Source organism: Phaethon lepturus, unplaced genomic scaffold (assembly GCF_000687285.1).
Source record: "Phaethon lepturus isolate BGI_N335 unplaced genomic scaffold, ASM68728v1 scaffold8935, whole genome shotgun sequence".
In the NCBI taxonomy this organism is placed as follows: domain Eukaryota; kingdom Metazoa; phylum Chordata; class Aves; order Phaethontiformes; family Phaethontidae; genus Phaethon; species Phaethon lepturus.
Window position 1 is genome coordinate 99802 of NW_010539822.1, and position 14343 is coordinate 114144.

Genomic DNA, 14343 nt, shown 5'->3' on the forward strand with positions numbered 1-14343 from the left:
CTTTGTAATCCAATTGGCCCAGGGCAGCTGGAGACCGGGACTCAGCCAGCCGCACCAGCCTTTGCCCTGACGGACGGCTAACCCCAACCTCAGAGACGTCCCGCACCTCCGCGGAGGTCTCCTCCTCCCCACCCTGCTCACTGCCTGCCAGCTGGCAGTGCACCCCTGCCTCCCTTTTTACCTTCCCTTTCCTCTCCTCAGAGTGCGCGCTGCTTTTCCCATTACTTGGGTCTCCCCACCGTTTCCTCGCTTTCAGCTGGCTCTGACGCGCCTGCCAAAGAGCCAGCTCGAAGCAGCAGGCTGCCAACACCAGCCCACGCCGTGGCCATGCTCCTCGGCAGCAGCCAGCCCCGGGCCCCAGGATGCTTCCCTCCTCCACAAGCCAGCAAGACACAGAGCTCTGAGCCAAAATTAACCCCTTTTCCCCACAGTCCAGCTGCTGGGAGAAGTCTGTCAGTGTGACACCCTACGGGTGCATCCAAAACAGGCTCCTGCTTTCCAAACGGGGGGCGGGCGCTGGGTTTTGTGTGAGGAACAGAGGAGCCTGCAGCCCTGGCTGCCCCCCTCGATGGGCAGGGAGAAGCCACCAGCATCCTCGCTCGTCCAGACTAATGCCACCCCTTGACACCTTCGCAAACGAAACGGGAGAAACGCTGCTTCCCCCGTGGGCACAGCACAGCTGCTGCTTTGGTCGGGAACTTGCCTAGCTGGTGGGATGCTGTGTTTGCAGAGGAGTTTCCCCTAGGCATTTGCATAATTTATTTTTTATGTTCATGGCTAGTTTCTGCTTAAGTAAGCCTGTGACTTCCTACAACAGTTTTACAGTAACTAATCACAAGTGAACATTACCAAAGTAACAGGCGCTAACGAGGCCCCACAGAACCTCGTGATGGGTGATGGGCTCCGACAGCCGTAGCAGTGCTCCTGCACTGGGTTCCCAGAAAAGAGGAGACAGTCAGGAGCCTACACCTTTGAAAGTATGGGCAGGGTGAGACATCCCCCATTTCACAGCATCCCCAGCGAGGGAGGATGAGGCAAGGGCAAATAGCTTTGGAGCCCAGTGTCAGCAATAAAAGTGGTCAGGAGGGAGGACTAGTGATGCTGCGGAGACGTCTGCGGTCAAACAGCCTCTCTGAGTCTAACAGCAATGCCCGCTGGTGGTCAGAGACCAAGGAGGACCTCAGAAAAAAAAAACAGGCAGAGAAAAGATGGGTATGTGCCTGTTTGCTCCTGCTTTCCCTCCCTGCTTCCTCAGGGCAGCTGAGCCTGTTGCCGTGGGACGTGTGCCGTGACAGCAAGCACCTCCCGTGCACAAGGCATGAGGACGCAAGGCACAAGGCCTGTCTGCAGGGACAGAGAAGCACATGTTGCTGCCCAAAGTGATGTGACTCTGGACAGGTCAGATGGAGAAGGGGGCAGCGGAGTCAGCCACCAGAAGGTACCTAGTCTGGTACCTTCTCAGAAATAATGACCTCCCAAATCCATCTTTGTGCTCCCACACACGCACTTCCCTTATCTGCGCCATGCAGGTCCCCATCCTGCAGGCTGCTAACCGCATTAGCAGACAAGGGTGCAGCCAAATACCCTGCTCTGAGGGATACGCTCATTTGCACTGGCCTGTAGGACACACTTAACAGATTATTTGGGAATCTCTGCTTCACAGGATTACCTATCCCATGTGTTAAGATGTTAGTCTTACTCTGTTCTCTCCATTTATGCACCATGGCCTGTCTTCTCCCCACACAGCCACCTTTCCTGTCTCCTAAACATGCAACACGACTTACAGTGCATGATTCAGCAGCCACAGAAAACCATCTTATATATTGCTACTGGCAAATGGATAAGGACCCCTCATGGCATGTGTTCAAACGTGCTGGGAGCCCCAGGGTTCAGGCTGCTCCCCATGGGAACAGATGCATCCTGGTCCACAGGTCCATCCCCAAGATCTGAAGTCCCTCCCCTGCCCTATGTGGGCATCTCCATCCACAGAGGAGGACAACAGTGTCAACAGTATCTCTTTGCCTGATTAGGGGGCTGACACTCTTCCCCAGGCACTACTGATGCAAGCACTGCAGTGTGGGAAAAGCAGAGCTTGGTTTTCATGAACAGATGAACAGAAAGGTCAGTCATCCCTTTCAAGCACTAACAACCCAGGACAGAATCTCAGGGACTTCTTTATTTTTATTTGAACTTCTAATTTGAAATTGGAAAAAAATAAGTTAAAAAACGTTTTAAAATGGGTCTTTAATCTCACCCCCATTTTTCTGAAACCAATGAGTTGAATTCTCAGGCTAAGTTGTAGACTTTGGATTCTGAAGGTGGGAAATTTCCAACAACTGCACATTTCCTGTCTCAGGGGACATCAGCATCTCCTCAGATGGAGAAGGTATGAGCAGGACTAAATTCAACAGACTGCAAGAAAAACAGTACTGGGCTGATCTTGAATGCAATGAGAATCCCTTTCACCATATTCCAAATCATGAACAATCACCATATTCCAAAATCTCCATATTCTGAATGTCACCAAAATTCCCTCTAATCATGGGGTCTTAAAGAGTGCTGTGAAAAATCTCATGTCTGGAAGTTTTTTCAGATTTAGTCTATCATCAACCTTCTCAATGAACAACACAGAATATACTTGATTGATATCCAAGCCAAGTGTCATAGGTTCCAATACTTTAAGATAAAGTCATATCAAAAATAAGACATTTATTTAAGAATGTCTAGCAAAACCTTTGGTTTTCTTGCTTATCTGACCTACCTAGCTCATCCGAAGCTTTACAGCAACTGGGTCATATAGGAACACAGGCTTGGGAGGTTTCCTGGCTCATATATAACCAGATCAATAAACCACATGCCCAATTCATTGGACACCAGACTGTTTTGAAACAAAGCAAGTCACAAGCCTCTCAGCAGACACTTTGCCTACATGAAGCTGAGCACTTTCTACATCAGCCATGTTTTGGAAATAGCTGTGGACAATTACTATTTTCTATTAATTTGTGTTAAAATATCTTCCCAGTGGGCCAAACCTCTTCTGGGTATTACTGGAAAATGAAAGTATAATTCTGTTTAAGATTAGAATTGCATAAATAAAAATATCTGTTGCTGGAGCTGCTAATACGATCCACACAAAAAGCCAACAGAAAAAACTTCAGTATTGAACTCCATTCACTCATCTCTAGAAGTAATTCCTACCAGCCAGTACTGTACCCAGGTGGCAGCTGGATGGCTCCATCCTCCATCACACTGCGGGGCTCTCCCAGAAGGGGCTTTCCCCGGGTTTCTAAGCTCTTTCCTACCCTCAGCTCACACATGAGCAGCAACGACGTGCTCTGGCAGCTGGGGAATCTGGAGCTCTGAGACTCTGAGGCTGCCCAGGAAAACTGCGATGGCTGGTTCAGCCCTGACCTCCCGCTCCCCACCCCTATGCCTTCAGCATCCCCAGCGTTCTCCAGAGACAGGGAGGGAGGTGTGCAGAAACCCAGTGGCTGAGATTTTGGCAGGCAAGGCGCAGGGCTGACCACAGGGGGTTCACCCATGGTTGCTCATGCAGCCTAGCAAAGGAACCTGCCCACCCCAGAGTCCCTGTGGAAGATAGATAGGCTGAGAAAAGGGAAAACAGGCTGGAAATGAGAGGAGGTTTCCACACTACCTCTGGAACAGAACCAATGAAGCCTCAAAGGGCCACAGATCAGTGGGCTCTTCTTCCTGGAGGTTAAATCTGCACCATCACAAGACCTCCCAGCAGCAAACCCCTCAGTCCTTGGTGCTCATCAGAGTTTCACAGTCTCTGTGAATGAAAACTTCTGACCCCACCATCGACCTGTCTCCCATCTCGGGTCACCAGACTCCAACAACACTAAACCAGGGAAAACCAAGACCAAGAAAACCAAGCCGAAGAACTTGCCATCACCTGGAGGTCTCAACGAGTATGTACCACAACTGTGGTCACTGTTGCCCATGGGAGGCAGCTGAAGAAAAAACCTCCACAGGTAGCGCGGCAGCAGTGGCAGCAGGGAAATGGCCATGTCATTGTGACCCAGGAGAAAATCCCTCCCCAGCCCTACAGCCGGTGAACAGGCTGGCCACCCGCCCTAGGGGCAAACAGCCACCCAGCTGAGAGGACCTTCCGAGGCAGGGGAGACGGCTGGCGGGGGTCCCCGCCCCCCCCAGCCCGCCCCCCAAGGGCCCGGCCCCGCCGCGGCCGTAGGTGAAGTCCTGGGGCCACCTTGTGGCTAGTGACGTGGATTGCTTCAGTTTGCCTCTTCCTGCTGTACCCAGAAGCCTTGGCCGTAGCGTGGCACCCACCCGTGTCCGTGTGCGCTTCTGGAAGCCGAGCGCGTCCAGCCTCTCGCTCTGCTCTGCCCGGGCTCCAGCATCCTCAGGGTTTCCTGGGAGCCATCCAGCTTCCCGGGGTTACGTGTCCTCGGGCTGCCCTCCTCGGATGCTGGGGCTACAGCATTTAAACACAAGCGCTTTGATTTTTTTTTTGTTTTGTTTTTGTTTGTTTGTTGGTTTTTGTTTTGTTTTTGTTTGTTTGTTGGTTTTTGTTTTTTTGGGGTTTTTTTGTTTTGTTTTTTGTTTTTTGTTTTTTTGTTTTTTTGTCGTTACTCAAACAGCCTGGAAACAAGGGGCCCTGCTTGTTGGTATAACATGCAGATCCTGCTTCAACCACATGGCCCTTCTTCCATAGGAAGGAAAACCAAAATGACTGGCTCTAGAGCATCTGGAAGGCAGTCAGCACACACAAAAAAAAAAAAAAAAAGGAGAGACATAAACCTGCAGAGACAAGGGAGAGTTTCCCATGATCCTTCACTTGCACGAAGAAAACGCAAACCCACGCACTTTTCTCAGGCCCTGGGAATAGCCCAGTGACTCATCAGCCAGATGACTCTTTCGGCTGGGAGCTGGCAATGGCTCCAGCAGAAGGTGGCACTGCACCCTCCACTTCACCCAGGTACCCCAGGCCTACCACTTACATGAGCCACAGAACCGGTGTTTCCCATTTTTCTTTCCTACCCTAACCAAGCTTCTTCTCCTCCGGCCACCCTCCCATGCCGAAGTGCCAGTGCAACAGAGGCCCAGGCCTGAATGCCCAGCACAGCTCTGCTAACACGCACCCCACCTAAGATTCTGCGGGCACGGGATGCTGGTGAGACAAAACTGAGACAGAGCAGATCTAGAGGGGAAAAACAAGGGTTTAATGGAATGAATAGAGAAGCTCCCAAAGTCCACACTGGAGCCACACCTCTGAGACTCTCTGACACTCTCCTCTCCAGGATCAGTCCTTCCTTTCCGCCCACCAGAAGGCTGAGGATGATCAGGAACACTGGTGTTTGATCTGCCCCTTCAGAGCCCTCTCCAGAGAGAGGATTAAGGTTCATTGCTAACTCCATGCAGACCATCTCCATGGCAGCCTCTTCCTCAGCCCTTCAAATCTTCCAGGGAAGGGAGCTCAGACCAGAAATCCCTCTCTCCTTGCGTTATCCAACAGGTCATAAAGGCTGTATAGAAACCATCCTGGGGGGAGAGAAGGAGAGCCACACTGGTCCTAGCAATGAGATTCGAGCTCTGTCAGCATCAGGAGACCAGCTCTGGTGGAGGGAAGAGGCTGTCCCGTGCCCAGCCTGGAAGGCAAGTCCTCAAGTGGGCAGGTGAGTTGGCGGAGCCTCTGGAAAGCAAAGGCAGGCATTGAACACAGTCACAAGGACCGAAGGTGATGTGGGCCCTCCCCTTCCACTCATGGGTATCATGAGCCAGCCAGGCAGAGCTGCAGGTCTGGTCCCTAAATGTCAGGGATGACCCAAATAAGGACAGTCAGCATTTCAGAAACTGAGGGGATAAACTCATCCTTGAGCCACTTGTCCCAAGAAAAGCACTGAACACACAAGAGATCTGAGACATGGTAGGAAATCTTTGTCCTCCATTTGCTCCAGACCACGTCTAGAAAGCAGTCCAAAGAAACATTGGTGTCCAGGTACCTGCAGGTCATCCCCTCCATCAGCACAGGCTGCAAAGGAAGAGCCTGTGCACACAGGTTTGGCTTTAACTGGGACAGCAGGTGTGTGAGGGGCTACCCTCTATGTCATGCAGTGTGGCCCTTGCTATGCTCCTGCAGCTGTGCCCACTCCTCCCTGTCTGTGCTGGACATGGGGACGAGGGGCCTATTGCCGTCACAACCCATTCCTGAGCACGTGCAGGAAGCAGAGAACAGGTGGGATCCTGGGGCATCAGGATGTCTGTGAAACCTCCAGTGAGCCCTGGCAGGGAAGGGATGCCTGTCTGGAGCAACGTGTGCTTTGCCAGGTCCTTGACTCTCTCAAGGCACGTACAGGGCAGCCAGAAATGGGTCACAGCAGCTCCAGGAGCTGGGCATGCCCAGGCCACTGACACTCAGCTGCCCGCAATGCTCATGGGACCTGGAGTTTTCTCAGAGCAAGTCCCCAAGCCTCAGTCAAGGGCAGGGCAGCCTCCAAACTGACTCAAGGCACTGGAGATCATCTTTATCCTCTCCAACTAATGAACTTTTTCCTAATGGTGCTTGCAAAGACAGAAGCAATAAACAAAGGGCACCAAGAGGCAACAGCCAGCTTGGAGCAGCCCTTCAGCCAGGCAGAACTTATTAAGTCAACAGTCTTATTGCTATGAGTCCTCATTCAATTGATTTATTCTAGGCTCCCTGCTAATTAACCTGCAACGCACAAATAATCCCCCTGCAAGGCTGGGCTTCAACACAGAAGCACAGCCCACGCCCTGATGCCAGAGCACCAGCCTCACCTCTCTGAGGGAACCTTTGATGGTGAAGAGTTTGTAGATGATCCAGAGAGGGATGCACACCATGGAGGATAGGGCCAGCAGCCAGCCCAGGGTATCTCCCCACCATGGGTACACATACTTCTTGTTGTAGGTCAGTGGGGTGTATTTGATCAAAGAAAACAGGAAGGTTGCCTGGCAAGGTGGAAGAGACCAAGAGAAAACGATCAAGAAAATCAACACCATTAGCCAAGAGAGATCTTCCTTGTGAGTCCACACCTGCACAGAGTCTCAGGGTAACAAAGAGCTCCCCAGGACAGCAGATACCAGTCAAGCAAGCTTTGCTTAGGACAGTCCCCATGTGCAGCAGTGGGCATGGCAGCAAGGAGTTCACCCCACCAGCAGACACTGCTGAGCTGGGCCCCTCTGCCTGCTGTTTAGACCCACACCTGGCCCCCAAAGCCACAAACACATATAGAACAACAAGCTCCCAAAGTACAGGCCACATAACTCCCATACATATGCACATCCCTCTGTATATAGGTAAGTATCTGTATCTCAGAGGCACCCAGCTCTGCCCAACTCCATCCCCACAGCTCCTCTTCCTGGGGGCTCTCACCATGCAGACCGCTGGGGTGATGAAAAGCCAGCAGTATTTGATGATGGGCCATGGCCGGTAGCCAATCATGTCTTCAATGTTATCATAGAAACGTTCAGCACCTGCAGAAGAGGGGAAGGTTGTCTCGCTGCTGCCAGGGAAGGAGAGCAGCAGGGTCTGCCTGTCGGAGGGAGGGTGGCAAATGGGGCCCTACTTCACCGCTGTTTGGGTGTTCCCCAGAAGACGAGGCAATAACTTCAGCATAGCCAACAGCCCAGTCAGGGAGCTCACCAGGGGTGTGGACAACTTCAGTCTTTGTCCTGGACTAACATCCTCTTGCCCCCCAGAACAGTCCGGTGGGTCAGCAGGGCCAGGCCCTCAGCTGGAATCTCTCAGGCTAGGACCTAAACCCAGGTGTTACCTACCCCTTGCGAATGTCAAGGCTGAGAGAGGGCTCTCAAAAATGTCTGAGGGTCTCAGACTCCTCTATACACAGGTTGGAAAAAGATTTCCCAGCCAGCTCCAAGTTCCCAAGGAAGGAGAGCCTCAAAAGCAGGGGCACATAGGAACATGCTGGGGATATCTGCCAAGCAGATCCCCCAGGGCACTGCTGTGCGGAAGCCTCTGCCAGCTGAGTCCATGGGCACCGAAGTGAGGGTTTAGAGGTTTGCCTTGCCCTGTGAAGCAACTGCCAAGAGAAGCTATGGACCAGCATTTTTGGGATGGACCAAGTGAGAACCTGAGAGACCAGAGCTGGGGACCCTCTCTTGTTCATACTCACCATAGACCCAGGCGATGCAGAGAGTCTCGAAGATGGCCACAAAGAGCAGGCACATGCCACTGGCAGCATAGTAATCAAAGAGCTGGAAGACATACATCCCACCCTGGGAAGGGCCAAGGGGGCAGCGAGGCGAGGTGGGGAGAGGGGAGAGGAATCAGGCAAAGAGCTCCAGCCAGAGCAGGAAACAAACTCAAAATCTTCCCCAGAGCTGGAGGCACCTTCCTCTCTCTGGGGCAGGGTTTTAGCCAACAGCAAAGGCCGTGTCCTTTGTGCTCCAGGCCTGATGGAGACATGCAGCAGCCCTGCTCTCAGGAGTCTCTGCAACACTTCATTCCAGGGGAAGGCAAGTGACTGCCAGGGATCATGGGGATATTTTAAGACAAGACAAAACCCAAGCAACTCTTGTAGCTGGAAGCGAGGGTGGAAATACCCTTAAGAGACACGATGCATCTGATTTAATTCAGCCTCCTAATTTGTAGAGGGAAGTAGCTGTGCATGCAGTTTTGCAAGCACCTGCTGCTGTGGGTCCACAGGCTGGCTGTTTCACTGCCCAGGTCTGCAAGGCTGTCTACAAAATGGGCCTGCAGGTAAGTCCAGGCACAAAGCTGCAGGTGCAACAGCAAAGGCAGCTTTTTCAAAATTATGCACAAATGAAAACAGAAGATGCAAAGAGCATCATGGCAGCATCAATCCCCACATGCATACTGATAGGAGGAATTAAAGGTATTAAACCAGGACAGTTTAACTCCTAGGCAATTAATCACAACAAGGGGAATATATAGGAAATGAGTGTAACAGATATGGGGTACACTGAGGCCCACCAAGCTTCCTTACACCAGGTGTTCATGTAGGAGGAAAGAGAATAAAGATGCTCCCCCCACCATGCAACAGACTACAGCTGTAAAGGTTTGGGTCACGTAAAGATGAATCTGTAACCGAGCTACGGGTTGTGCAGAGCTCCAGTTACCAGTTTTGGCAGGAGAGGTGTCAGGGCTGTGACTGGCACAAGGGGTGAGGGCTGGATGGGAAAATGCGAATGCCACGAGGAGGGAAGGGCAGCGTCCCCCAGGCACTGGGCAGCAGGATGGGGCTGACCCTCAAGCTCTCTGCCCCAGGACAGACACCACCACCCACCAGGCCCCCTCTGCCAGGGGGGCACTCAGACCCAGCAAGCACCACACAGGTGGTCTGAGCCCAAAATACCTCTGTGAGCATCACCAACCCGACCAGATAGGAGAGGATGGAGACCAGCAGGATGAGAGTCTCCCGGCGGTTCTTCTTGCGGAAGATGGTGGGGTACATGTCCACAAGAGCTGTGACAAGGCTCTCCACGCAGACGAACTGCAAAGAACAGATCCCACCTCCGTCAGCCTGTCCTGACCAGCTACCCAGCCCTGCTGCCCCGCCGCCTCAGCCAAGTTCAAGCCTGTCCTGAAGGGACGGTGGCTTTTGTCTGGCAGGGAATCGCCCTGCACCTGTGCCTTTACCTGGCTGTCCAGTCCCAGCAAAACAACCATCAGGAAGAAGAAGCATGCCCAGAGCGGGGAGAAGGGCAGCATGACCACAGCCCGAGGGTAGGCGATGAATGCCAGGCCAGGCCCTGCGGGGAGAAGGGCTTTCAGAGCGGGCAGCAGCGTAGCAGCGGCAGCGGCATGGCACGGCACGGCTGGTGCAGCCCTGCTTGAGGCAGCCACCTGGCCAAGGCAGAGCCTGCAGCCATGCAGCCTCTCGCTCCAGTTATACCAGCGCTGTGCATGAAACCCAGGCTCCTTGAGGGGATGGAGGAGCCCAGCAGGAAGGGAGGGAAAGGGGACACAGCAAGCTCCGGCTGCATGGCCATCACAAGGGCTGGGAGCCAGGGAAAGCCTCTGAGCCAAGAGGAGCACAGCACAAGCCTGGGTGTACACCATGCAGGCACCTCACCCCTCCACCGAGAGACAGCAGCTGCCTAACCCTAAGCCTTATAGGCAGCTTATATTGACCTCAAGACATGGCCATTGTGTTTGTTTCTCCCTGGTTTTTGGAGACAGAAAGCAGAGCTGCCCACCAGGATGGGAACCTGCAACTGCAGTGTCATCCACCCCAGGGTGGGTATCCTGTGGGCAGGCTCCCCTTGCTGAGGGGGGCCAAACAGCAGCACGCCTGTGGTCCTGACCCACCACAGCCCCACTCACCCGACTCGGCCACCTCGGCGATGGGCACGCCCTGCTCCCCTGCCATGAAGCCCAGGATGGAGAAGATGGCAAAGCCTGCCACGAAGCTGGTGCCACTGTTGAGGAAGCAGAGGGCCACGCAGTCCCTGGGACAAGGGGGCACAGCATCAGCCAGGTGAGGGTCCAGGTATGATGCACACCCCATGGCAGCCCCCAGGGGCAGCACCCACTCTCCCACCCCAGCCACTGTGCCCACAGCAGGGCCTCTCTTCCAGCACTCCCACAGCTCAGCTCAGCACCAGGAACTGCAGGAGGATGCCCCAGGCTGGGCAACACAGCAGGGTCTCCCCCAGGGAAAGCCTTCTCCAAGGACAGCATAAAGATGCATTCCTCACCTAAGCTCCTCGCTCATGAGATACATAGTCTTGCTACACATCTAAATGCCTGATTTTTTTTCTTTTTTCCTCTCTCCCCTGGTCCCTCCTATAGCAGAGAGTACCAGAGATTATTTTTGTCTGAGAAGGGAGCATGTTTTCTTTCCTTAATAGATTTCTCAGACCAGTTACAATCTTCTTGGTTCTCAGCACTACTAGATATCTCCTTGTCCTTGCATTATGAGAAAAAGATGAACAGAGCCATCCAATTTATTTTCTCTGATCTATTCCCTTTTGTCTCTGTTTCATCTCATTCTCATCCATCTACTCTTTAAACTAAACATCTCTTATCTATCCAATTCCTTTTCATGCTCCAGTCTCCCTAGTCCTCTTGTGACTGCAACCCTGGGGACAATGGTAACATTTGCATCATCTTTCTGAGATATTCTGAACCAAACTGAACGCACACCTTCTGGCATTTCATGGCCTACTCTGACTTCATTAAATGCTGCTTTGCAAATTCACTGTGATTTTCTGTATCAGTCTTTAGATATCTAGCATTTTTGGGGTCTTCATGCTCCTCCCTGCACATTAACTGGATCTATTCACGGTCTGCAACTATTTCTAGAGAGAAAGAACAGTTCACGCAGAGTCCCTAAGCTGTACAAATTCAGATTATTCCTTCTGAAGCACAGCTCTTTGCATTGTCAAGGACTGCACAGCACCTAACACCATTTCTCTGCCTTTGCACTTGGTTTCTAAAGCAGGAGAGAATGAAAGAGGCCTGCAGGGTGAGTCCCCACAAATCTCCTGGCTGGTAAGGAGGGTCATGCTCTACCAAGCTCAGCTAACCCAGTGGAAAGCCCACGTCAGAACCTCATTTTTCTGGTTGCTATAAACTGCCTGCTCTCCACTGAAATTATATTCTCAGTCATTTTATACAAATTCCCATTTATTTCAAATAGTTCCTGTTCCTTCCTGGTGTTTCTTCTTCTTTCCCCTGGGTGTACGAATGACAGGTCAAACCCTCCTTGGAAAGGCACAGGCTGGGAGGTGCTCTCCAGTCACCTGGCAGGTGGAAAGGGGTGTTGTGGTGGAGGGTGACATGTGGTGAATGGCCAGAGCAAAGAGGTCTCTCCAGATTTTCACCCAACAGGGAACCAGGGAGCTCTGTATGATATCCCTTACTGTCCCAGAAAATGAGAAATGGTCTATGCCATTGGGTGCCATCTTGAACTGCTGCCGTACAGACAATGGTTCCTCCTACCAGCATCCTTTTTTCTTCCGGGTCACCAAAGGTTACACCTGTCCTGGGATAACTGAGTGGGACACCATGCTTGTGTCCCTCTGCCCTGTTAAAGCCTTGTCCTGTCTTCCTGTGCAAACCAAGGCTGCAGAGCACAAGACCAATTCATTAAAACTGGGTCCATGCCTGGGAACAGGCTGGTCAGAGGTTTGACACCAAAACTAAGAACAATTTCCCTAGCAAAGCCAAATAGTATCAAGGGTCTGTGTGTGAACAGACATCCCCCACCTTTCTATAACATCTCCCAGCTGCAGTTACAGAAGCTCTTTACAACATTGCTGCTAAGCAGTCCCTGTCATCATCTCCATGCCACACATCGAGACAGCAGATGCAAAGGGCTAATGCCCAAGGACATGCAGCAGGCCAGAGACAGATCCATTATGTCTTCTTTTCCTACAGCTTTTTCTCTCAAAACTGTGTCTAGGAGAAGGGACATGAAAAGGAAGAGGAATCCCAGCCCAGCTGCTGTTGGAGAGGCACCCCTACAGCAGGAGTGAACTTCTAAGGTGAAGAGAGAGAGATGCCAAGCAAGGTCCATGTAGCCAGTGGTCTGCCTGGACCTTCCATGGCAAAAACCACAATTTTGAATTTAAAAGATGGGGGTAGAACCCAGTGCCAAGCAGTGCCAAGAGCAACATGGTCAGCAGAAAAAGGCTGGGAAGGGAGGAGGGTGGTTTTACCTACAGGTGGCCTCTTCCATTCACACTAGCCTTTTACCCCTGGAGATGCAGTTCCAGATGCTGGATACATCTACAGCAAAATGCATTTATTTTCACCTGACCACTTCGACTTGACAGCCTGATTCTATCCGACAACTCAGCCCATCTCTGTTCAAGGGCAGTCCAGCATGGGGAAAGTACGCAAGAAAGAGAAGTCGTATCTGTAGGCTTATACGTAGAACATAAATAGCACATAGGAACCCAGAGCACTTACAACTGTGCAAGACACTAGGTCCAAATGAATCTAGGAAGAATAAATCACAAGGTGAAAGGACTCCAGTCTACAGCCATTACATCACACAGCTCTGCTTCCCCTATAGTTACTCATGCACCCATGTAATAGGGGAGGTTGGGGTGTGGGCTGGGGTCACAAAGCTAGTGAAGAGGATCTGACATTGCTGAGTCTCAGCTGGTGTGGAAGAGGGGATTTGTCATCCACAGCACGGACAGAAAGTTCCCTTGGGTTGAAAGCACGGAGAGCTGGATTTGAGGAGAAAACACCTGGAAAGACTTTTCTTACACCTTGAGTAGAAACAGAAAACACAACACTTCAGAAGGCCGGTAGCCTCCAGCAGCTCACCAGCCTATGTGCACTGATGTTCAGGGAGAGGAGAGCTCTAGGCAGCAGAGGCGCACTCCAGTTACCTGTAGCAGTCGTTATGGTATTTGTTATAGCTGCCCAGAGCTGTCAGGCATCCCAGACAAATTGCATACGAAAAGAAGATTTGAGTGCCTGCATCCATCCAGACCTGCAAGGGAGATGCAAACACAGGTGAGAAGGCAAGGCCAGCACAGAGTGCAGACACTGCATGGATGCAAAGAGGCAGAGCCCCAGTGGCTTCTGAAACCAGCAGAAAGGCCAGTGATCAGGGGGTCAGCAATACCCAGCATTTAGACGAGCCTTTTCTAGGAGCAGGTTATATAGTGCCAGGAATTACAGTGCTTGGCGAGGCACCCGGTGGTGCTAAGAGTGCCAAAGGGAAGGGATGCACCGGGAGCCTTGCAAACCCACGGCACGTATAGCTCTTCAGCATCACCACTTTCTTGCTTGGACAAATCTGCAGAATCCTGTGACTTTCCAGAGCCTCCCAGCAGCAAGAGACCAAATGAACACTTTCCACAAGAGTTGAAGGAGCCCTGTGCTAGCAGAGGAGGGGGACTTGATTTGGGCAAGCCTGGTCTCCCATGGGGTGGCACAGGTACATACAGCTTCTTGTGGTGGCCCTTCTCTCCAAAACCTAATTTAAAGGCTCCAAAGCTTAAAAGAAAATTAACTGGGGCAGAGAGGAGTACTAGAAATAAACAGAGTTGTTTGTAAAAGACAGCTCCTAAAAGAAAATACAAGAACGCCGTTAGTCCCACGAGGCGCCTTTGAACTCCACTTCACTCTCGCTGTCAATAACATGTCCCAGTGCTCCAAGGCTGACATTTGTCAATGCCAAATTTGATCTGAAGGCCTAGCTGTGTGCAGTCACCAATGCAACCACTGCCATTGCCTTCTGCAGAGAACAGCAAAAGCAGGAACCAACAGTGAGGAATGAAGCAATGACAGAGATTACTAATTAAACCCTCTGTTTTCTAAGATACTTCTGCCTAAAGAGTTTATAAAATGGAGATAAGACAATAATTTAACCAATGCTGAAGGGCAGCCACATT

At 51.7% G+C, this 14343-nt stretch overlaps 2 protein-coding genes across 2 annotated transcripts in view; both read right to left on the reverse strand.

Moving 5' to 3' along the window:
• SLC6A12 (solute carrier family 6 (neurotransmitter transporter), member 12) overlaps positions 1-1721 on the reverse strand; it is a 45381-nt gene extending 43660 nt beyond the window's left edge. The window contains exon 1 of the mRNA XM_010287235.1: positions 1631-1721. The gene's annotated coding sequence lies outside the window, so the exon portion shown is untranslated. The remainder of the gene's footprint in view (positions 1-1630) is intronic.
• A 3466-nt stretch (positions 1722-5187) lies between these two features.
• On the reverse strand, positions 5188-13436 carry LOC104620887 (sodium- and chloride-dependent GABA transporter 2-like; the record flags this gene model as incomplete). The annotated part of the gene is made up of 8 exons (XM_010287236.1): positions 5188-5674; positions 6781-6951; positions 7376-7476; positions 8136-8238; positions 9339-9476; positions 9623-9735; positions 10310-10434; positions 13333-13436. Coding segments are annotated over 8 exons (975 nt in total), but the record flags the coding sequence as incomplete, so codon positions are not given.
• Between the last annotated feature and the right edge of the window lie 907 nt (positions 13437-14343).